The sequence below is a fragment of the Fringilla coelebs genome (assembly GCF_963513975.1).
Source record: "Fringilla coelebs genome assembly, chromosome: 6".
NCBI lineage: Eukaryota > Metazoa > Chordata > Aves > Passeriformes > Fringillidae > Fringilla > Fringilla coelebs.
The window spans coordinates 59,281,169-59,306,756 of NC_140034.1; the positions used below are offsets into that span (position 1 = coordinate 59,281,169).

The following is a 25,588-nucleotide window of genomic DNA, read 5'->3' on the forward strand; positions in this document are numbered from 1 at the left end:
ATGAGAATGTTGAGTGGATTATAAAGATTAAAAGCAATGCTGTAAAAGGGAAAAGGTGCTTTTGCTCTGTCTCAGCTGGCCATGTGAGCTGTGAAATAATTGCATCACTATTATTATTATTATTATTATTATTATTATTATTATTATTATTATTATTATTATTATTATTATTATTATTATTATTATTATTATTATTATATAAGCAGTGACCTCAAGTCAGGTAGGGAACTTGGGGACAGGTGAAGGAACAGATGTGAGGGTTTGAGATGTGGCCTTTGCCTGTGTGGTTGGATTTCTTCCCCACCCTGCCATATCAGGTAAAACAGGCTGGCAAAAGGGGCATGGTTTGAAGACCCAAAGAAATGAAGTGTTTCAGTTCCCTTTGCAAGTGGGTGAGTGTTATAAAGGTTGCAGAGACCTTAAGCAGAAATAAATTGCAGCTGGATAAGTGGTTTTTACTTTGCTTTATTTTTCATTTTGTTCTTAGGATTTATTAGTTAGCACATAGGTATTTTGCATTGGTTAGCTGGGTTTTCAGGTAACAGGACTTTGGGCTTACTAGCTTGACAAAAACCCTATAGTCCCATCTTTGGTAGATTGTTTCCATCTACTCCACAAAAGCTCTACTTAGAATAACAAGGTAAATTAATCCTCCACACACTCAGTCCTATCCAGTCTGCTATAATTACATTCTATAATGCTTAGCTCTGAGATTCATAGAGCTTGCTGCAAAGAGTGGGGACTATCAAAATCCCTGGTGAAGATATAGCCCATGAACAGCAATGGGCTTTAAGTGATGTTGCTTTTTTGTTTTCATTTCTTTTGGGTTTTTTTTGTTTGTTTGTTTGGTTGGTTTTTTTTGCAAGTAACAGGTGTAGCGTTCCTGTCAGAAATTATCGTGTCAGTACGACTTCTTATCCCAAAGATTTTAATTTAATATTTATGTCCTGTGGCCATTCAAGCAAAGAACAGAGAGATTTTCTGAGGAAAAATATAAGACAGCAGCATGTACAGCTGTGGTTTCCCCCAGAGCTTTTGCTGTGTTATATTCACATATTGAATATGATGGCCAAATTAGTCCTGAAGTCAGCCAGCTCCCCTGTGGGTGTGTGGGGGCTGCCCTGAGTGTGACATGAAGACACCAAAAGGATGTGGGAGCAAGAGGAAATTTGTAAGAAAAGCTTTAGAGTCCTCTGCTCTTGCTGTGATGCTTCTCTGAGTCGTATTTTCTGACAGCACATACGAACTGAAGAAGGATACTCTGGTGTGTATTTATGTACTGGAGTTTTTAGAAGTGATCATGTTTGATTGTTTTGCATGGGACTAATCTAGTGGAGAAAAGATCCTCATCCTGTGCAGGGATGTAAATGTGGAATTATGGGAGCACTGGTGAACTTCATGTAAATTTTGCCATGTTTTATCCAACATCAAACATCAAGTCTGGTTGGTTTGTTTAAACTGTGTTAACAACACACTGAAAAACAAAGTAATGAACAAACCTCACAAAATGACAACAGAAATTGCATCTTTTGTTTTAGCTTCTAAGTTATGCCTTAAATTAGAAACATTTTGCTGCAAATTTTTAGAATGTTTACCCTTGTCACTGATGGCAGCTGACAGATTCTGGTGTTAGATGAAGCCTGTCTTGGCTAAGCCAGCACATTTCCCAACTGAAAATTGTTCTGAAGAATGTGGTTGTCAAATATATTGTCAGTGTAAAAATTGCTGGACATCTATTGGCTAAAGGGTTGTACAGGCTTTCAGAGGAATTTGAATTTCTTTTTAATAAAAGTCTCCTAAATATTAGAAAAAGAAGTAAATATTGTTGGCAAACTTCTGGGAGTTTCTGCTTTCCCTGACCTTGTAAATGCTTGTCAGAAACACAGGGCTGGCTTTTTTTTTTAAGACATGGAAGGAAATAAAACGAGAACATCCTAAATGATGCATTAGAATGACAAAAGCCAATAGCATCAACAAAATTGCAGTGGATATAAATTCATGGTTTTCACATCACTTTCTAGTGTTCAAGTAAATGGTATATTTAGAAATTCTTTCTCTCCAAAAATAACCAACAAACCCAAAAAGGAAAACAAACTTAAGATCCTGTTAATTGTTCTTAGTAGCTTTCTGTGTGGGAAACAACTTATCATACTGTAATTAAGTCATTGAGGCATGGAATAATTAAAGAAAATAATTTTGATAGCTAGAAGAGTAGGACATGGTTAACTCATAGGTAATATAGAGCAGGAAAAGTGTCTTATCTGCAGCTCAGTAGATTATTATTATTTCTCAACATCCAAGTAAAACTCGGAGTATCCTCACCAGCTCTGACAAAACCTTTTTATTCAAATGTAACTCTAATATTGTACTTAATGGTTTTGATGTAAGCTTAAAAAATGTCATAGGAACAATTCTTACAAATCCTCTTCCTTACTTCTTTTGTCACATCACTACACCCACAGAGGTAATTTAAAATAAGAGTATTTCTTTTCATGCCTAGGATTTGAAAAAGGGAGTGAGGAAAACAATCTAAAGCTGTTTCTATGGAAAAAAGAAAGGAAAGAAAGGAAAGGATGGATGAGAGAGAGAGACAGAAGGAGAGAAAGGAAAAAAAAAGAAAGACCCCAAACTGACTCCTCTCTTTCTGGTTTGAACTGGAGCACTCCCAAGGCTGGCCTGAATTTTTATGGTTTATGACATTTCCTGTTTCTTAATATCCCAAATGCAATTTCTGTGTCTTTGGCAGAGCTTTTCCCAGCAGGATGGTACAGTTGTTGTGGAGCTGGGCTCAGAGGGAATTTCTTATCCCATGGAAGTCTTTCAAGGCAGTTTTTTCCCACTGCCCTCTCACGAGGTCTGACCAACCCGAGCCAGGACAGGGACATTCCAAAGTAGCATTGCCAAAGCAAACATTACAGAAGTAACCAGATATTCTTTCCTTTTCATGTGAGAACTAAAACACAGAAATAATGACACTTTTTGGACAGTTCATTTGGTTGGTTTTCTTCAGTAAAGCAGGTGCTGTCAGGTGTAGAAATGCCTGTGCCTGACAGTTTTGCTCCTTAGTTTGGTGATGGAAAAGCTTTAGTGCAAATCCAGAAGCCTTGCCTTGAAGAAAATGGGAAACAAAAAAGGGTTTTTTGAGTCAAATTTATTTCCTTTTGCCTTTATCCATCATTTTCTGATAGTCAGAGAGAAAAAAGCCAACAAGAAAAAGAAGAAATTGAACATCCACTTATATATATTAATATGGGAGGGAAAGCAATTGGATTGTTCCTTTCCCATGAAGTTCAGACAGCACCGGACATTTGAAGTGATGGGAGGGATTTATGTAAATTAAACAGATTAATACCTTGTGGAAACTCTTAAAAGCTTTTTTTGCCTCTCTCTAGAAGTTCACGATTCCATTTTTAGCTGTTTTTTGTAAGCCTCGAAGCCAAAGGAAAGAATCCTTAGTCCAAAGATCAGAACTTTTTTGGAATAATAAAAATTATGTTTAAAAATAAAAAGGGGGGGGGGGAAGTAGCCATAAAAGCTAGAAAATGCACCGAGCTGTTTTGGTCTATGTTCAGTTTAGAAGCTGATTATTAAAACAGTTAATATTTTAAAATTATTTATAATTGAGTATTTGTAGAGTTCTGTGCCTGCTTTTGATATTTATGTAGCCATATAATATGCCCATCCTGGTGCATTTGGAATCAGTACAAAACCTCCCATTTTAATTATTGGCTCACCATATAGTTTCAAACACAGCTGAAGAGACAATGGTTTAGAAAGCTGTGAAGCTTTTGTTATTAGAAAAGGAACTGTTCCCTTGACATTTTACAGTGACAAGCTAACTGCAGCAAAAAGAATAATACAAGTACACTTCAGGCTTCAAACAATCCTTCTCTATTTTCTTTTTTTTTTTTCTAAAATAACTGCTTCTCAAATACCCATAATACCTTTGTTACCTGCAGAATTGAGATCTTTAACAAACAGCTGATTTTGTATTTGTGTGGTTAAGATAATGGAATAATTTAGATTGGAAGGGACTTCTGGAAGTCATTTAGTCCATTCTCCTGCTTGAAGTAGGTGTTGAACATCAGTTTGCTTGTTCCCTCAGTAGGTTGCCAAGGCATGGATCTGATCAAGTTTTGAGTATTTCCAGAGCTGGATGTTGCACAGACTGTCTAGGGAGCCCATTCCAGGGTTAAATCTCTGTGATTATCCTGATGGTGTGAGACGTTTTCCTTGTATCTGCACGGCATTTCTTGTGCCCCCACTTTCTGTCTCCTTGCAGTGTAGCATCCAAAAAGTCTTTAAATTTGGTTTTGGCTTTCAGTTTGACGGCTGGGAATGTTAAGGAGCATGCCACTGGCACATTCTTCCTAGTAGTAGCTCTGGTAGTTGTGTTTGTTTCATTGTTTTCCCCATTTATTTCTTAGAAACCCTGAGAAAGGTTCCTTCAGAAAGGATGGAGAGTTTTTTGCACCCTTTCCAGGTTGATGTAGCTTTAAGAGGTTTGCAAAACCCAGTTTTTCTCTGGGGTGCTTTGTAAAGTGGAAAGAAGGATTCCTTTATCCCCTATGCTGGCCTTGCATCTCGGCAAAGAAAGCACAGCAAAACTGCCTTGTGTTTTTGGTAATTTTATGGGTGGGATGTTGGCAAAGGAGGGTTACGTGGCTGCAACAACACATCTAAGCACACACAGTCTCGCTTTTCTTCTCACTTCTTCATTCCTCGCCTGTCATGAGTGAGGAGTAGTTCTAGAAAGATTAAGATAATTATTTGACTAATACTGAAGGAAGACAAGAAATTGGCCCTTGCTGTTTAGAGTGTTAAATAGAAGTGATGGTACAAAATGTTGCTGGGAGAATGTGTACTTGTGCTGGTAAACAAGGAAGAGTGCCAGCTCCCAGAGCGTGCTGTCCTCAGGAGGCTCTCTGTCCATAGATTGGCTTTGAATTTAACCAAAATCTGTTTTGCTTATGGAAAGAAGATCAAGCTTACATGTGAATTAAACTGATACAGTTTAAAATGGTCCAAGAAGGCAGTTAAAGTTTATTTGGCATTAAATATATCCAGCCCCCTCAACTGAGGAACTGAGGCACCGAGGCTTAGTAATTTACATTTGGTTTGAACTAAGCCTCAATAAAATACTCCAGATTTAATTAATTTTAAAGCAGCTTGTCTTTGGAACCTGTGACTTGCTTTCAAAGACTTTACCTTATGCCAGCTTTTTTCCTAACTTCAGTTTTACGTGATATTTGCACTGAGTTGCTGTCATATATCAGAAGTACTTATCTCTTTAGCATGCCATGTAATTTCCTATGAGCAGCTGCTCACTATAGCTGTGCTATTTTTTCACCGAAATTGAATACAACTTCAGTATTTTAATATAAGATTTGATTGAAATATTGAATGCTCAGTTGTCTGTCATGCATTTCAAGAGCACAGGTTCTCACTATATGCCTATGACCACTTCTTTAGAGGTATATATATATTTCAGGTTTCTGTAAAATGTGATGAAATTAAAATGCAAGTTGAAATAAAAATATTTTGTCTGTAATCCCATGTTGTATTCTCAGTACAGGGAAGTATAACCATGTATTAGCAGTCATTTAGGACTATTTTTTTTCCCTTTAGAAATAAACATATTTCAAACTTTTTTTTCCTTCCCTTTGTAGAGCCAGTATTGTGCAGAAGCGCATAATTTATTTTCAAGATGAGGGCTCTCTCACCAAAAAAATCTGTGAACAAGGTAAGGTAAAGTAAAATGTCTCTTTAATCTCCTCATTGTGTTTTCAATTTTTCTCTTAACACATTGTCTCAAACTAAAATTTGGAAGTCTTGGACAGTTTCATCCAGGTTGAGATTTGGGCTCTGCCATTTGGTCATGTTCATCCTTACCACCTACACTGCAACTCATAAAATCTTCCTTGCCTCCCCCTAAATATGCTACTTGCAATTTTTTACCTGCTCCTTGTGTGATGCCCATTGGTTTCCAGGTCACTCTGTTATTGAATCATGGGATATTTCATCCTTTCCTAAACCTAAATTTTGCACTTGGAGAATTCATTTACTTTGTTCAGAAAATTCAAGCCCATTTTGTTTTGAGATCAGCTGAGGTTTGTCCTTATCAGATAGAAACCAGAAACAGACCCCTTTTGAATCTGAAGATAACTGAAATATTAATGCTTTATAATTGAAAATGGTGGATTTAAATAATTCCATCCACTTATAAATATGGCACAGATATTTCAGGCTTGTCCTTTAGTCTAACAGCAAACTTAAAACTCAATTAAAAAAAAAAAAACACAAACCAATGTTTAACTCAGATTTATTTCCTGGAGTATTTATTATTATTTGAAGGCAGGCAGCTTCACTGTCCTCACTGGTTTTTAATGAGTGCTTTGTTGCTTTTTTAGACTCAGCCTCGGAAGGTGTGACTGACAAACCAATTTTAGACTGTTGTGCCTGTGGTACTGCCAAGTACAGGCTGACTTTTTATGGAAACTGGTCAGAAAAAACACATCCCAAAGATTTTCCACGTGAGTATCACTCTTTTGCTCGTACCACACAGGGGCCCTGAGGAGGGCTGGAGCAGGTTGTGTGACACAGCATCACTTATTTACAGCTCAGCAGACTAAATGATGACATGCATGGGATCCTGCTGGCACTCAGCATTGAAAATCAATGGATCCTTCTGCACTGTACATTACCTGCACATTCTATTGATTTGCCTGACATTTTGAGCTAAGATGTGTGTGAGGTTGTGTTTGCAAGATGTCTTTGTGGGGAGAAAGGTTCCTTTCTTTTTTTTCTGATTGAAAGCTTAGAATGGCTTATAATGGAGAGGTAGGAAAGTAAATTTTAAGAAAAAGTCCACAAAGGACAGGCAACACACTTATTTTTTGATTTTTCAGCCATGCCAATCTACCTAGTTTGTTTTACTTTAAAGTATTTTGAATTATTTCAGTTAAATTTGGGGTTTTGAATCTTGCTGCCCAAGCATATTAATTGTTTATATAGATCCAAGAATACTCTGTCTTCTTTTTCTTTGTTGGTTGAATACCCAGATTAAAAAAAACACCTTCTGAACTTGGCCTCTCTGGGTTTTTAAGTGTCTGAACTACAGAATCAGTATTTTTGTTGCAAGTTTGCTTTCTGCAGTTACCCAAGTATCTGTAAAAAGCTGAAGTTACAAAATTGTGTATTATGCATTTGGTCTTTCATAACTGACTCCACAGTCTGTGGGAAAAAAGGCCAGGAAAGTAATTAAGAATATGAGTCATATTTACAGGTCTTTAAACTCTGTTTTCTGTGGCTGATCTTTATTATAGAGGCTTTTTTATGTTGATTGAAAAAAAATATTATTATTGTCACAGTGTCAGAATATCCTCATATAACTCAAATATGGTTTGTATCAGCTCAATATTTAACAGCCTAAGCAATGTTGCATGTGTTAGGTTTGGTGCACAGCACTGTTCAAATCCTATTGGTCAGCATAATATGGGAGAGATAAAACAAGCAAAGCCAATAATTGCAGGAATGCTCTTTCAGGCTACTGGAGGATTTAAATATCTGCTGAGTGTGAACTTCATGTGCACTACTTGCATGGATTCAGCTGGTGGTTAGAAACAGGCCATGAGAAAAGGACTGAAAGCTAGGAGGTTACTGTGGCTTTTTTCTTTTTTCTTTTTTTTTCTTTTTTTTTTCTTTTTTCTTTTTTCTTTTTTCTTTTTTCTTTTTTCTTTTTTCTTTTTTCTTTTTTCTTTTTTCTTTTTTCTTTTTTCTTTTTTCTTTTTCCTTTTTTCCTTTCCCTTTCCCTTTCCTTTTTTTTTTTCCTTCCAAGTTGTGAACTCAAGAAGGGTATGGCTGCATGATGGAAAATAAGCCAGTTGCAATAGTTTGCCTGCTATCTGTCCCCAGTTACAAAATGGTGAATTAAATCAGTATTTTACTTAAACTGGAAAAGTAAAAATATAACCATTTGGTACTTACATGATTAATCACAGCAATAACAGCTAATAAGATTTTGCATAAAAATTTCTGAAAGTTGAGGGAAAGATCTCATCCAAATATAGTGAGGTTCAAAAAAGAAACCTAGTCATTGGCATTATTCTTAAAAATGTTGAGCTTGTGCTGTAATTACATGAAAATAAAATGGTATTCATTGTGGACTGTGGTAAATCACTAATTATTTGCAAGCCACCTCATAAAAAATTTTGCTCTATTCTTGTACCACCAGTATGGTTGGAATCGAAAGCAGATAATAAACTGTATTTCACATCTTTTCTTTATCTTCAAATATACTTTAAAAAACCTTAAAGAGCATGCAGTTTGTGCAAAGCAAAGCATTTTTTTTCCTCTGTGTATTACCCATTTTTTTACAACAGAAATCCATATCCTCATCATCATGTTATGGTATGAACACATCTATGAGATGTGTCACAGGATAAATTCTGATGTTGTGATGGCCCCTGAATTCTCCTGCAAAAAAATGCACATATAAGTGTAGTGAGAAATTGAGAAGCTACTCAAACCTACAAGAATGAAGTGAAATAACAGCACTGGAAAGCTGGAAAGCTGTCAGTGCTCTGCTTGCTGCCTTAAGACCTGGAGAGTGAAAACAGCTCTGGCCTTGTGCTGCTCGGATTCTGTCATGCAGAGGAGTTTTTTGATGGTGAGAGGAAAAAAGCTTAGGAAACACTGAGTTTTCTCTTTGTTCTCACTGGAAATAGATGGTAGAAGGGAGGAGTGAAACCTTGGCGGATGTAGCAGAGTTTGGTGAATGGTTTCAAGTGGGTTTGGTGAATGGTTTTGGGTGGGGTTTGGTGAATGGTTTCGGGTGGGTTTGGTGAATGAATCTGAATGGGTTTGGTGAATGGTTTTGGGTGGGTTTGGTGAATGGTTTTGGGTGGGTTTGGTGAATGGTTTCAAGTGGGTTTGGTGAATGGTTCCGAGTGGGTTTGGTGAATGGTTTTGGGTGGGTTTGGTGAATGGTTCCGGGTGGGTTTGGTGAATGGTTTCAGGTGGGTTTGGTGAACACTTTCAGGAGGGTCTGGTAGGACTTTGAGCAGCTCCTTGGGCAGGTGGGCAGGCCAGGAGCTTTCTCTGCAGAGTCAGTGTCTTTGGGAAGGGCTGTTGGGTGGAACAGGCTGTTCCACCATCAGATGTTCCTGTCCTGGCCAGGACAGGGAGGGAGAGAAGCTTTGGAGCACAGGGAGCAACCCCTTCTCCCTTTGACTGAAGACTTCCAGGGGCTCAGGTTCCTCTCGGTGGTGACACATTTTTGTTCTGTAGGGACTGTTCTTTTTCAAAAAGCTTTGGTGTTAGTGTTCAGGGAGACATCATCACAGAATGATTATGTGCAGGTGCTTTTATTAAGAGCTCTGGGTGTCAGGGGTACACAAACCCAAATCTGACTCTGACATGGTTTCGAGCCAAACATGTTTTACATTCTATCATTATATAAATTACATATTAATTATTAAACTTACATTGTTCTACTGTGTACATTGATTTCATCCAAGCATGGATTTCTTGTGATCCCCCTCAAACCCCTAACATAGTTTCTCATGAGTCTTGAAACAATAATTATATCTAAGCACATCTGACAATTCTATCATTTATCATATACTGACTGCACTGGTGCAGTTTCACATGATCTAGAAAATACAAGGCCTAACATTTTCCCAGGGCCTACTAAGCCTTTCTTTCTAACTCCCCAAATTTTCTGTGGTTTGAAAATCTTTTACTGTCAGTGCCACTGGCTGTGATGCCTTAAGAGGCTGGAACAGAGGCTGGGGGAATAAAGGGAATATTTATTGCAGAGCCTTCAAAGGCCACACCCTGCCAGTACCGGAGCCACAGCCGTGGCTCTGCCTGGACGCCTCCAAGATGGAAGCAAAAGAGGGCTTGGTCCTGAGATCTCACATCTTTATAAGTTTTAGTCCATTTGCACCTTGCAGTTCATTGTCCCATCCCAGCTTTAGCCCAGGCAGTCCCACCCTGCTTGTTTTTCTCTCTGCAGCCCACGGGGTTTGTGCTCTGGGGCTGACATTGGCATCATTTGTCCTTGGTGCCCAGCTGGAGCAGGAATTGTTTTGTCTCCCTGCTCTGTGCACAGAGCTCACCATCCCCTCCTGTGGAGCCCAGACCCACACACCAAAGCAGCACAGAATGTGAAAAATATAAAACCTAAACCCAAGGCATCAGCTGTGTTTCAGGTTGAGCTGCTGGTGCCTTGAGGGACAGCCAGACCCCTGTGCCAGGAGGGGAGGATGGAGTTCCCATCACTGGGGCTGAGGGACAGCACCTCCCTGGGCTTTGGCAGGTGCCACTGTAGATTTCAGGAATGATTGCTAGATCTTAGATCAAGAAACCAGCTCCTGACATTGCAGTCTCTTCAGCTGTGGAGGAGGGAAGGTTTAGTTTTGGTTTTTTCCACACATATTACTGATTCATTTTAGTCGATTCTGAAAACATCAGGACTGCTACATTCAGAGCTCTCTAAGTGTATTTTGGTCCAAGTTTAGGACTAGGGAAGCTATGAAGGCTGTGTTTGCTGCTCTGCTAGGCCATCTCCCTCATCTATCTATTCTGCTTCCTACGTTTTTCTATCTTTTTTCCCCTGCTGTTGGTGTTCATTTTTTATTTCTAATCTATTTTCTACTCTCCCATGATTAGGTTCCTGCATCTGACTTTATACAATTCTCTGCACTGTCCTTTTCAATTTCATTGTTCCACCTCTCACATCTTAAATTTGCATTCCTTTTCTTTACTTCATTATTCATTTTTCATTCATTTATTCAGTTTGCAGCTGTTTTTACTGCTGGTCTCTACCTTTTGCATTGTGAAGAAAAATGATAAATATTGTCTCACTCCATCATTCTGACTCCCTCATCTCCTACAGTCTTTGCCTTGTTACCAGACTGTCTGCTTATGTTAGCAGTTCATTTTCTCACCCTTTTCCTTTAAGCCCATATATCTGCAGAAGGTTACTTGACACTTAAGTGAATTCATTTTTATTTCCAGGACTGTGGGACTTCTGTGACTCCTTATTTCTGCTCAATTCTCTTTTCAATTCCATCATACTTCCCTAACATCTTTTTCTTTATACTTTTTTTTTGTTTTTTTTTTTTTTTTTTTTTTTTTTTTGTTCAGCAAGACAAGAAACAAGAATGGGAATCCTTTTGCTTAGCTCTACAGCTCTTACATTATGAGAAATCTGAGCAAGAAAACTCAGTGAATATAGAAGAAGTGAATACAGAAAAATTTACTTCTTCATTGCCTTCAGTAAGGAAAAAACTTGCTTTTAAAACTGAGGGTGACCACTGGAGTCTTCCCTTGCAGGTTTCCATCTCAAAAATATTTGACATAGAAATTTAAAATTAAGGGTTGTTTAAACTTCCTGAAGTGAGATCTTTGGTGAGAAAAAACAGTTCTAATCCTGTTGTTTTGAGGGGCTGCTTTAAGCTCGATTTCTGTCACTCACTGCCTTGTTCTCACTGCTCTGAAGTTGTGTGTTGGTGTAGTGAGATGTGGCAGCATACAAAAGCCTCACGAGTGGGGACTTCCCAGCTTTATTAGAAGTCAGGAATTACTGTTTGAGGCTGTCTCAGGGATGATTTGATTTATTTTGTTCTGTTTTTCTCCCCAAAAAGGACGCACCAACCACTGGTCTGCCATCATTGGCAGCTCCCACTCCAAGAACTACATCCTGTGGGAGTATGGAGGATATGCCAGCGAAGGGGTCAAACAAGTTGCAGAGCTGGGGTCCCCAGTGAAGATGGAGGAAGAAATTCGACAGCAGGTAAGGACATTATGGTGCTTACTTTAAAAAAAGGGATTCTCCCTTGGCCTGTGAACAGTTTGTCATTGGGAATGTAATTTTGCTGAATAATTCTCAGTTCGGTGGAGAAGGAGTTCTCTGTCTTCCTTGATTCATTCTTAGCCTGGCAAGGGTTTTTTCCAGAAAAGGACAAGTAAATTGGAGTATTCTGAACTTAGAAAATCTGTGTGCCATGTAAAGCAGAAATCAGAGGTGGCAAAGGGAAAATCACCTTTTCAGGCTTAATTGTGAAGGCACTTTTTTAAAAAGAAAACTTTGAAGGCAGCAAGCAATACCCCTGCCTTAAAATAGTGAATGATTATTTATCATTTAGATTCACTTTGCAGAGTGCTGCATTTTGCTTCTTGATGAATTGCCTCATTTTGTGTTATACAAATATCTAAAGTGCTGTGTTTCCCTGCTCATCATTATTTATGTGGCAAAGCATTCTTTCCTTAATAATCCCTTCTACAAAGAAAATAATCTCTTCCTTAATGTTGAACATGTGCATGAAATCCTCTGTACTTTTCTACACTTTTTCTACATTTGTGTGGATCTTTCCTATATTTGACACTTCTGAGGATGAAGTCAGCAAAAATAAAAGCAGAGTTCAGGATGATATTGTGGATCAATCATTCTCCCTTTTGTTAACTGCTGCATGTTAAAAACACAGTATTTTGAGACCTCCAGGGTAGGTTGTATACAGGGTTACACTGAGAGACACAAAAAAATTTCAATTATATTTATATAAACATCATAAAACAACCTCAAAGACTGTTTTGAAAAAACTTATATAGCAAAAGTCTTCATGTGCTAAATTCAATTTGCTTTCTTGTGTTTCTTAAGTGTGTATAATCATGGTACAAGAACATCTGGTGTATTTGACAAGAAACTCTCAAAGCCAAGAAAAATAAAATCAGACCAGCTTAAAACTTAATATATAAAAGGGATAGAAAAGAAATATGAAGGGGAAGAAACAATTTCAGTGAAGGGGAAAAAACAATCTCAACGTGGGGTGAAATGTGATCATGGATACATTGCCTCTTGAAACCATAATAAACCTTGGTATACCTGGAAATAGAAAGTAGGCCTTGATCCTATGCAGAAAAGTGGCTGGGTTTTATCCCAGCAATATAATATAAACCCAGATGGATTAAAATTGTAGCAGAGCGTTATATATACCACATGTAACTTATCATTTTTGCTGCTTACTTGGGAAATCAATATTTTCTTGTAGTAGGCCCACGTGGAATGAAGAAAATCAGCAATTTTGTATTGAAGATGAACATTTCTGTGGCAGTCTTGGTGAATACTTTATAAACAGGGGATTGGCACATCTGATGAGGGGCTGTACAAAGATTGGGCCGTCTCCTGAAGCAGCAGGAGCAAGAGGAGGGTGTTGGGTGAGGAGCAAGCAGAGGTCAGGCTGAGGACTGGGAGAAAGACAGAGAATTTGAAGGAAATATGGGGGAAAAAAAAGAAAATCATGCCTCTGCTTTCCAAATCTGGCTTCTTGTCATTATGTACCGTATATTTGCAATGAGGGGATGTGTTTATACGCTGGATTTAAATCGGAGGAGATTGTGACTTTTAGAGTGCATCAAACAGATAAATGGCTACAACTTCAGGGGCTGCCGAGACTGAACATGGAATTAGTGAACATCACAGTTAATTCCAACTTTGGGATGTCTGATTGGGCCAGCCCTGGTTCTCCTAGGTCAGCTTATCCAGGTAATCAGCTGGTATTCTACTTGGATCTCACCTAGAACAGTGCAGCATGTCATCAAGTGCCATAACATTTTTGTTGAGTTTGAGTTGGTTTTTTTCTTTTTAACATGTGCTTAAGCTACACTAAAATTTCTGAGAGATTTTGAGGTAAAATTCTGCAACCAAAACAGCAGAGCAATGCCAGGAGCTAATTTGCTGACATTTAAGTCAGGCTGGTATTTTTCTCTTTTTAATTGCACTTTGTCCCTTGCAATATCCCCCCACCTGCCTTGAAATTTGAGAATGTTGTTTCCTTCCCCACATGTTCCAATCTACCTCAGGATCTCTTTGCTCCTTTTCCATTTCTTATTTTACCTTTCTTCCCCCTCTCTGCTGTCCTTCCTGCCTTGCGTTGATGGGAGGATGCAATTAATTAAAATCACTCTCCAAGCAGCTTTTGACAACACAGGAAAGGCAATTTTTGTTTAATTCTGATGCCTGGACTCAGAGCTCACTCACTGCAGTTGGTACACTTCTTCCAGGTGCACACTTAGAATTGGGAATTTGCTGTGTGTCTGCTGAGTTTTGTAGGCAGTTTCTTAGGTGAGCACATAGACACTTATTTTCTGGGAATCACAAAAACAGAAACTTCCACAAACACGAAAAGATTTGATCTGCAGCCTTAGAAGATGCTTAAATTGATGTAAGAACACAACACACAGACATTAAGCAGAAAAATCAGAAATGTTTCTATGGTTATAAGTAAGAATATGCCTTAAGTTAGTAAGAAACTGTTTTAGGTAAGATAGTAAAGACTTTATAATGCAGGGGTGTGGTTGCATAGAATAAGCTAAGAGTTAAGAAATTATAATAAAAACTTCTGTATAGACATAGGACAGAAACCCATTAGATAAAAGTAGCCACATTACAGCAGAATTAAGTAAAGACAGTAAGTTAAAAAGGCAAAATAAACCCTGTGACAACTGTCTATTAGTTTAAAAAGTTAGATATTGTCTTGTAACAAAGAAACTTGTAACTGCTCTTAAACTATGACCAATAGCTTACTCCTTTAAAATCTCACAACCTCTAAAACTAATGTTATCTAAACAATAAATCATTCTTAACCCAAAAATAATCCCATCTCTTCATTTTTAACAACGATAATATTTATTTACCCAGCATCTGTCACTGACATTACCTGAGGTTTTATTAAAGGAAAAAAAATCTTATTATTCTGGGTTTTATTACCAAAACCAGAAAAAAGGTCTTTCTTTCAAGGAGCTTTGTTAAGAAGCATCTTAATAATTATGTCTCATTAAATGGAAGATCCTCAAGCATGAACATTTTGTGTTCTGTATTTACCCGCTTCAGACAGGAAAATCTAATGACCCCAATCTTCTGTGGAAGAATACAGCACTGCCTTACAAAACAGGTCATAAAATGATAACTATTCAGCTGAAATACTAAAATTACTTTTAAAAATCAATCAATCAATCAAGATGAATCCAATGATGAATTTACTTCAATTTTTACTCTTCTTTCTTTTTTTAATTAAAAAAAAAATCCAAATCAGCACTATTTTGTAAAGATAAATGTTTGTATGCATTCATAGCAATTACATATTTTTTTCTGTAGAAATTTTTTGCTGTTTCAGGTTTCACCTCCAATTCATACACACAATTTAAATCATCCCATGTCTAAAGCTTTACAAGCATCTTCCTGGAAAACAGAACTTGCTGTCCTGAAAGGTCTGGAGGCACACTCAGCTTTGAACTGAGGATGCTGAAGACAATCTAAAAAGTCATCCCAAATGCAGAATGCTGCATCCTCAGCAGCTTTTCCTCCTGCCTGACACCTGGGGCTGCTCTGCTTTGTACAGAGCCCGTGTGGGGTTTTTGCATGGATGCTCCTGGGCACTGTAAACTTGCTCTGCAGTTTGTTTGTCTGGGAGAACTTCAAGGAACTAATCAGCCTTTTTGGTAAACTGTTCCTGGCAGCCTGGAAGGAAAGCCAGGGCACATCAGAGTTTTGCTAAAACAATCTGTCAAGTGGTTGATGTGTACAATGGAATAATTCAAGCGTTGGACTTCAGGGGTTATAAATGAACAAACAGAGGCTGGAAGAGGAGTTATGTGAGGGGGAGAATGTGCACTGACCTCACATCCCTCTGAGATATATTCACACTTCCACTTTGTTTGGAGAAATTCTTGTTTCTCCCAAACCCTTTGTTTGATAAACTGGCTCGTAGGAAATGAATGCAGAATTTGAAAGGGAAATTCTGCATTCAAATTGGGATTGCTCTGTTTAAACACATGAACAGACAAACAAGATGGTTAAAGCATGAATCAGAAGGAGTAAAATGTAATTCTAAATCTCATGTCCTAGGCTGATGAAAAAAAGACTAAAATGGAAACATTGTTTTAAACATCTCACCTTAAGTGAAATAATCTGGTTTTGCCTAGTTATTTCTGAATAAATATTCAGTAATTTTGCCACCAATTCTTTTTTAAACTAAGATAAGTAATATTTTGCAGCTTGCATCTTTCTCCAGAAAATGCAGTGTGCACTCTCTGCTCCCTGTGGAGCCACAGGGCTGACATTCCTGCAGGTTTGGTTTAATGCCCTCTGAAATATCAGTCAGTGGGATGACTTTTTAGATTGTCTTCAGCATCCTCAGATCAAAGCTGAGTGTGCCTCCAGACCTCTCAGAACAGCAAGTTGTTTTCCAGGAAGATGATTGTAAAGCTTTAGACATGGGATAATTTAAATTTTGTGTGTGAATTGGAGGTGAAACCTGAAACAGCAAAAAATTTCTATAGGAAAAAAATATGCAATTGCTATGAATGCATACAAACATTTATCTTTACAAAATAGTCTTGATTTGGATTTTTTTAATTAAAAAAAGAAAGAAGAGTAAAAATTGAAGTAATTCATCATTGGATTCATCTTGATTGATTGATTTTTAAAAGTAATTTTAGTATTTCAGCTGAATAGTTATCATTTTATGACCTGTTTTGTAAGGCAGTGCTGTATTCTTCCACAGAAGATTGGGGTCATTAGATTTTCTTGTCTGACGCTGGTAAATCACCTGAATTACAAAGAGGAACCTGCAGGATATTGATCACTTTTTTATTATGGCACTGGGCAAATTATTGTGTTTACAGAAACAAGCTCAAAAGTTTGCTTTTTGAATCAGCTGTTACTGTGTGCTTAGGGAGGTTAAAATCTGCCAGCCTGGGAGGTTCAACTCAGGTGATTTCTGCTTGACAGAAGAGCTGAAAATTCTCCCTGAACTCTTCACCTCAGAGACCGGGAAACACCTGACAATCCCTGGGAATTATTCTGGGAATTGTGCTGGGAAAACTGATTTTTGTTGATACAGTTCAGTCTGTGCTTTGTTTAAAGGAACTAAAAAATCAGTGACAACATGGGTGGCTTGTGCTTCCTTGGAGGAGGACACTCAGAGAAGTGAATTGGATTATTTTGCCATGAACTAAAGTTGATATTCCTGCTGCTGTTACTCAGGGGAGCCAGAAGGAATTGGGATGTTTCACCTTTGCCTGCACCAACATCCCCACAGAGCTCCTTTCCCCTCAGTCCTCAGGGAGGGCATTTTTGTTCCCATCCAGGTTTCAGAGCCCTCTCCCTGTTGAAAAGACAGGAAAGTGATGGTGGCCATAAATGCTGCTGTGAAAAGCACGGCTGCTGCTCTTCCAGAAGCCCTCCAGGTTTTTGTGCAAAGCCCACAAAAATTCGGTGCTTTTGGACTTGGTGTAGCAGTGAAGTAGCAGGGCTCTGTCCCAGCATGCTTTCCACTTTAGTTACAGCCTGACAGCATGGTTTTAATGGGGTATTTATTCTAATTCTGGACAGATCAAGCTGCTCGGTTGTAAATTGGCTTCTAGGCTTCTGTTTGCTCAGCCAGACTCCTCTGCACTCTGTGCATACACCTCTGCTGTGAATTATGGTCCTTTTTAATGCTTTTTGGAAAGGCTAGATGGTAGATTTATCATGCTTTCCTTTTGGAAGATATACCTTATATACCTTATATAATGATTCAAAATCTCTGGCATTTTGGTAATTAGAAATTTTGAAACCCTTGTATACTGTGCTAAATTTCATAAAGTATTTCTGCCAGAAAGAAATAGTTGTCTACTTATGTTATAAAGAGAAGCTTTATGTGCCAATAAATAACTCATACAACAGGGCTCAGAACACCTCTTCCAGGGGGGCTTCCATCTTATAATAAACTTCTGTTGGAAACTGTAATTAGAATGATTCAGTTGGTGTTGTTTTCTTTTAAAAAAACAACAACAACAAAAAAGAAAATGTTCATCCCAGCTCCATTCTTTTTTAGTATCTCATGATAATAAAGATGCACTTCCCTAATAAGAAATGAGATGATGCTGCATTCTGTGGCACAAACACCTTTTGCTCGTCTAAAAACCCTTGAAGATAATGACTCTTTCACAAAATTAGGTTCTGACAAACCATTTTTAAGTGGTGTAGTATTTTCTGGGCCAAAACATGAAAGATTCAACCAGCTCAGTCAATAAAAACTGAATAGAAAAATTGGAGTCCTCTGAATATATCATTGTGCTGTGGATAAACTCTCAGTCATTAGGGCACAGTCCTTGTGCCACAGTTGCTCCATGTCTGGTTCTTCTGTCTGTAGGACTGTGAGAGCTGGCAGATGTTGAACATATTTTGTACAAAATGTCTTTTTTATTATTGTGGTCCTCTCCATGGTTTGGAACACCAGGCAGAATATAATTTCGAACTTTTATTTAGCCTTTGGTCAAAACTTTAGCAAAATAGTGGCTTAGTTAATAATGCCTTTTTTTATTCATTTCTTCCTGCCTTCCCTCATCCCTTGTCTTCTTAAGGCTTTCTTTCTGATAGTAAACAGGGAGAGATAATATCTGGAAAACGAAATCTTTTTTTTTTTTTTGCTTTAATTTTCCATGCTTTTAATCACCATGGCTATTTGATTAATCAATAAGGCATCATAAGTTTTGATTTTTAAAACTCCACCTTGTGAGCTCTCATCTTGCTTAATGAATTCCAGAGGTTTCACACCTCTAACTTTTCATAAAAGTCTTTGAGTTTTTGCCCTCTGAATAATTACCCAGTAATTGATATTGAATGATTTGCATAACCAAACAATGAGTTATGGTGTTAAGTTAGATCAAAATTTAATTTCTCCTTCATTTTTACCTCAATTTGCCTTGCTGCTTATTTTCTTCTCATCATCACAGACCTTCCATTTCTGATAAAACAGGGGGAAACACACCTTTTCAGTAAAATCCACTAATCAGGTTCTCTTTGAATAAAAGATTTTCTTTTTTTTTCCCAAAGACAGATCCTTCAAGAATAAAAAAAGTAGGCTTTACTCAAAGACCCATCTTCTCAGTGAATTCTGATACTAAATTGTGTGGAAATGGGGACTATCAAAATTCCTACCCTTTTCCCAATCTCTGTAGTAGCTAAGGGCCCCACCAAAGCTTGTGAAGATTTTCTCTGGCTCTTTGATTTCTGTCTGGATTGCAGCAAAGCAGCGCTAAGTGAGGAAACACTTGCTCCTGATAGATCCATCCCTTTGGGTGGCATGCAGTAATTTCAGTTCTCCAGCACAAACACGTAGAAGTCACAAGGAAATGCCACCTGTTTGAGACAATAGGATTGGATTGCTGGACATCATTTGCTAATTTTAGTATTTTAAAATATCTTGCCATTTCATTTCTTGCAGTTAGATCTTATCATGCCTTCTGCTGCCACAAAATTATTACCTGTAGCAGGTTCATCCAGTGGAAAGATGTGCTGAAATGACTTTCAAATTATATTCCTTCAGTCTATCACTGCAGTATTTTTAAAACAAGAGAATTTCAGATGATTCTTCATGTGCTGCTGATACCGAGGGACAAACTCCACCTGACAGCAGAAGTTCAGCACTCCAAATTCAGACTTTGTTTAGGGAAATTAGTTGTGTTAACTGCAACTATTCTGGTTTGGAATAGCAGCTCTAAATCCTGACATTTGAGTGACTGAGGCACTCAGGAGCTGTCTTGCAGCAGCACAAGCAGAATGTTAAGTAACACAAACCGGAGACGAGGCAACACCAATAAAATTGAGTTGTTTGCCCGGCATGCAGAGCAGATGGTTGGGCTCCTCCTCCTGTGGGAGACCCTGCCCAGACTCCTGTGGACTTGAGCAAAGTCTGCTTTTAAAGGGTCAGAGTACAGCTAAAAATTAAATTAGGGACAAGTCGATTTCCCTCGGAGTGTTTTCCTCTGCGGTGGCTGGAGCCGTAATTAAAATGCAGTGGCTGAGGAGCTGGTGGCATTCAGCTGCCTCCTCAGGAGATGCTGCAAAGGCTAAACAAGGGTCTGAACCCTCATTAGCAGCATTTGTCAGGAACCACAGGATCTTCCTTGTTTTCTCTCTTGTTGCATGGTAAATATTGTTCAAAGGAACAGCATGCAGTAACAGCTGAGGGTGAAGAGTCCTACAGCTCATTTGCCTTGCAAATGCTTCATTATTCAGACAAATTTTTGACATAAACAAAAACTAAGGAATAACCCACAATGCAAAGACTGTCATTCTGGGATTAACTTTTTTGGGGGGTTGTTTGCTTAGGAACCTCAGTTCAGAACTGTCACTCTTTATGAAATGCTTATTTCCACTTAAAATTCAGCAGAACGCTTAGAAAAATACTATGTATAAACATCATCCATATGAACATTTCTTAGCCTGTGTCCTTTCCTCTTCTCAGAATACTAGATCCCAGAGACTGATTTTCAATTTATTTACTGCATTTAATGTTCAGAGAGCAGAAATGTTCAGGTATTATGTTACATCTGTATTAATATGTAATAGATCAACTGGTTCAAGACACGGAATAGGGAGGATATTCATTAGTATTTAAGTGAAGTTTTAACTTTGTTTTTTCCTAAATTGCTTTTCTAGCCTGAATCCAAAATGACTCTAATGTGTTGTAGTTTCTGTCAGTCAAGACCTGAAGCAGGAATACTCATTTTTTGTAGGGGGGAGGTTGATGTTGTTGACTAGTCTTTATCTCAGGAAAGAATGACCTGCTTGCAGATTGTGTGTTTCTTTGAAGCTCACCAGTCAAATATGGATGGAAAATAACATATGCATGGATTTAGGGACTGGAATATCTGCTGCAACTTGAAACAGCTTCAAGGGTTAACACAGGGCTGGGATGAAAATGTCTGATTTTGTAATTAACTGCTGGTTACTCTCTAGATCCCTTTTAAGATGATGTTTCTGGATTCTTCCTCAACTCTCTCCTTGAAACTCATCTCAGCTTAATTATATTCTTGCTTCAGCCAGTGATATCTTCAAATAAATGCCCTCACTTGGGGCATGGGCTGTATCCTGATACTCCAGGAACATCCTGTGGAAAAAAGGCCATGCAGAAGTTACTGGAAAGGAGACAAGAGTAGAGAGGGTCCTGTGCAAGCTGTTCCTTCCACTGACACACATCACTGTTTGATGCCAATATTTTAGCAAATTATTTAAAATGTTGGGCTCAAAGGTAGAAAAGTAGGTATATTCATAACTAGAAATATTCCACAGAAAATTTGTTTTCAAAAAAAAAGTGTGGACATTTAAGGGCAATATTAGGCTGTAGCACAACAAGGGATTTGATTCTCTGTCTGGATAAACACCTGAAATTTTAATTTTCTTTCTGAGTGAGAAGAGGCCACCACTTTATCTGGACTTGTCTCAGGGGTGTTTAAACACCTTTGACCTTGCCAATACAGGAAGTCATCAAGCTTAGACAAATCAGTTTATAGCTCTTAACATAGTTTGTTCTATAAAATACTCCTTATTCTTAGGAAAGGACTAAAAATTTAACTAAGAGACTGCATAAATTAGTCTATATACAGAAATGGAATGCATCTTAAAATTTTTGTCTGTGCTGTATTCCCCTGTAAGTTGGCAATAGTAATTTAGATGTTGAGGATGCAATGATTCTCTCCTTTTATAACTGAATCTTTGAATACTTTTAATTCTTTTAGTGCATTCAATACTTTAAAAATATCTTTTTTTAAGAATAAGTATCAATAGAGAGAACAGATTTGTTTTTTAAATTCAATTTTTGAATTCTGTTGAAATATGGAAAGAAGAAAAGAATTCATGAAGCATTTTTAAATTATAGACTTAAAGAATATTTGGACTCTACGATTAATGATGATGTTTTAATTTACAAGCCAGGTTAATTATTGGTATTATTTGCAGGTTTGGAGGTTGTTTATTGAATATCTGACAGATGCATTGGTAAAGCAAGCAAGAGTTCAGAAAGAGTGAGTGCATTTTTGCCTTAGGGTGGTTTAAATGGATTGATATGAGATGGGATTTCAGTGCTCTTGTTTGGATATATATTCCTACATTAGTTGACAGTGGAGGGATAGGGGAAGAGAATGGATGATTTCTTCAAGATTTAATTTTCAGCATACCTTAACCAGAACTGCCAATTTTCTGTGAGGGTGAGAGGAATGAAGACAGGAAGAATGGGCAGTCATGGGTTTGCAGAAGGTGGAAGACAAACCCTTGTGCTCCTAACCCAAGCTGAGTCATACCCGCAGACTCCTTGCAGTCCAAAGTTTCTTGTTCCTTACATCTATGCTTCAGGACATGAAGACACAACAGTTTAGTGTTCTTCCAAAACCATTAATTCAGTTTAAACACTCAGCTGTATCATTGCTTTTATTCCACACTCACAGCTTTAGTTTCTCACAACACTTCAGAACTTGTGAACTTTTTTGCTGTTGTTCCTCCAGAGCTGTGTGCAGTGCTTTCTGCTGAAAACTTCACCATGTGATTCGTGCTTTTAAAATAAAAGCCAAAGGAAAAAATAGATCTTTGTCATCATCAGCTAAAAGCAATATGCACAAAGTGGAATGTGTATGCACACAAACGTGTATAATTCACAAAGACCTACACAGCCATTTAATATACATAGTTTAATGTTTAGGCATGAGGAAACTGTTTATAATAATTTTCTTATCCATGTAAACTACATCAAAAGTCTGTAGCTAGACATAAAAAATGCACCCAGATCCACTATCTAAAATCTGCTTGAGCATCACTAGCTTTTCCACTTTTACCAATCTCTTGTCATTGATCAATATACAGCCATGAATAGTTTGCTTTCTCAGACCCACACATCTCCCCAGCCTTTAGATTAAGAAGGGCATCCAGGAATTTTAAAAAATTATTTGCCATTGAGGTTTATTGCTATATCTCCATTTCTCTTTGGCTTATAAAAATCCACAAAGCTGCAAAGAAATAAAAGCTCTTGGTTATTTAAGCTATATGACAAGACTTTGTGCTGAAATACTCAGGAAACAGCTTGTGTTGATGGAAAAGTGAAAAGTGATTTTTTTTTTAATGTATAGGAATTTGAATCCCCCACACAGACCTTCTTAGAACTGTAGTAGGGAGGCTTTTTCATTTTGCAAATGGAAATGCAATTTTTCTACATCCCATATAAATTCACTTTAATAATCACTCCCTAATATTAAGGTTTGCTATGTTATTAGTCAAATAAAAAGGTTTCAAATGAGTTATATAGGCAAAGAACTATACCCATGGTAGACAACTATTCATAAGATTAAAAAACCTGTCAGTAAATTATCTGTCAGCTGCCACTTTTGATATTTCCTGTTTCTTTTTCTCTCTCCATAAAATTTTGGGCAGAATTAGTGCACATCACATCCATGTCAATGATATTCCAGTTTCTTAATTCATTCAGGACCCTCACAGGTGATTTATTCAGATCATTGTGGCTTCTGTAGACAAATTCAGAGTAGGAGAAAGATGGGGAGAGACTCTTTTCAAGGACATTTAGTGACAGGACAAGGGGAAATTGTGTCAAACTGAAAGTGAGTAGGTTTGGATTTGATATTAGGAAAAATTCTCTGTTGTGAGGGTGGTGAGGCTCTGGCACAGGTGTTGCCCAGAGAAGCTGTGGCTGCTCCTTCCATCCCTGGAAGTGCCCAAGGCCAGTGGTGTCCAAGGTTGGATGGGGCTCTGAGCTGCCTGGTCTAGGAGAGGATGTCCCTGCCTGTTGGAGCCCTGGCTGCTGAGAATTTCAGAGTTTCTGTGCTGAAAGGCACAGATCCTCAAGAGAACACTGCATTTCACCTGAGGCTGTGGAGAAGGATTCCAAAATGGAATGACAGAACTGGGATTGTGGGTGTGGAGTTTGAATAGAAGTGTGTGATATCACAGGGGGGAAACTTAGAGTTTAAGGGTTTAGAATATAGTAATATATATAAAGCAAGATGGAGGTTTTAGGGCGGAGGCTGGTCCTTCTTCTTCACCTTCTTCTCCGTGGGTTTGGGTGGGTTTGTGTAACTGGATCAAAAAGTCCACACTGCAGGCATGGGTGGTTGGTTATTGGGTTAAAAGTAACAATAATTTAGGTGTCATGCCTTAATTGGAGAGAGAGAGAGATGTGGCTCCATTTTTAGTTTGTTAGAGTGAAGTGCTGCAGAACTCAGGGTTTGTAAGGCTGCAACATTAGATAAGAACTGACAAATATCAGAGTCCCAGAGAGAAATACCATCTCGTACATTTGATCCCGACCCTGGAGAAAAAAAAGAAGATAAAACTTTACACCTGCCATGGGAATGAGATTATTTTTACCATTCCTTCTAAGTGACATCATTCTGTGGAGATCAGAATCCAGAGTCCTCTGTCCTGAGAGCTCCTGGAGAGGTGTCTTTCCCTGAATTACTTTATGTAGTATCAGTGCTCTCTAGACTTAGCTGGGAGGCTCCTCATCACTTTAATCACTTGAATCAGTTCTTCACATTTTCACAGCAGGCCCTGGGATTTTACTTGGAAACTTATGTATTTTTTTTTCCTTGGAGCTGGTGTGTGGTTTTGGGACGTACAGATCTTTAGGGTTGGGTCAAATCATGTCCCCTGAAAGGACAGAAGTCTAAACCAGAATTACTGAAGAAGCTAAAACCTTCCCATGAAAAATTCAGGTCATCATTTCAGGGTGAAATTCCAGGGGAGACAACTATCCACGTTTGTATGGGATAATGTGTTTTCAGTTAAGCAGGATCAGAGTTTATTTATCTTTTTTTACCTGTTTCTTTGACCAAAAGATAGTGTCTGATTGTTTCGTGGAATAGTGTTTATACTTTTGCAGTACCTTCAGAAGAAATGCCACTCTGTCTCAGCCCTTTTGCATCAGTGCTAAGGAAAGTAGATGGAAAAGTTCATTTTCAGTGAGCAAAATAAGGAGAAAGCCTGCAGTGTTCCATAGATACAAGTTGTTTTAAGTGCTTCTCTTTTCAAAAGTTAATTATGTGATTGCTGCATTACTTAAGAGCTGAGAGGAACATATCTGTAATGAGCAGAATCTGAGTAGATTTTTAATGCATCTCTTTCAGCTCTCCCTGTGGCTAGGAGTGCTTATTGAGATGTTCATTTACAATAGATTACTGGTACTTTTTAAAGTACTTTCCCACTCTCCGTAATTGATGTATTAGTATACCCCCTAAGCATATTTTCCTGCTCATCTTTACTCCATTAAGATTAAACAGAATGGTCATTAGATCATAAAGCAATAAAATATTCACTTTGCTACTCACTGCAAAAAAAGCTGTCAAATATAAAGATTGACTTTGCCTTCAGGTACATTTTTAATGGTCCCTTAAATATAGCCCTGAACCACTGTAACAGATGAAGAACTTTCTTCATCAGGGAAATGTTTATCTTAATTAGGTGTCAGGCCCAGAATTTTTTGCCCAACCCATGCTCTTCTCTGTGAGAGATTTTTATCCATGGTTATATGAATTCATGACACAGTTGCAATGCAGGTGAAAATTAGGGAGACAATTTAGCCTTTATTGCTTGCTATAGACTTCTTAATAGGTTTTAATTAAAATGTCAAAGATCATATATATATATATTTTTTTTTTCTTATTCAAATAGCAGTGGAGAACATGAGTATACAAAAATATGAAATAACCTAATTTTCAGTGTGCAAGCACAAGCTGCATTTGCAGAAGAGGTGTT

General features: G+C 37.9%; 1 protein-coding gene across 1 annotated transcript in view; it reads left to right on the plus strand.

Moving 5' to 3' along the window:
• SPON1 (spondin 1) overlaps positions 1-25,588 on the plus strand; it is a 181,051-nt gene that overhangs the window by 48,517 nt on the left and 106,946 nt on the right. The window contains exons 4-6 of the mRNA XM_084207154.1: positions 5,670-5,743; positions 6,411-6,533; positions 11,652-11,800. Of these exons, the coding sequence (XP_084063280.1) occupies positions 5,670-5,743; positions 6,411-6,533; positions 11,652-11,800 (346 nt within the window). The remainder of the gene's footprint in view (positions 1-5,669; positions 5,744-6,410; positions 6,534-11,651; positions 11,801-25,588) is intronic.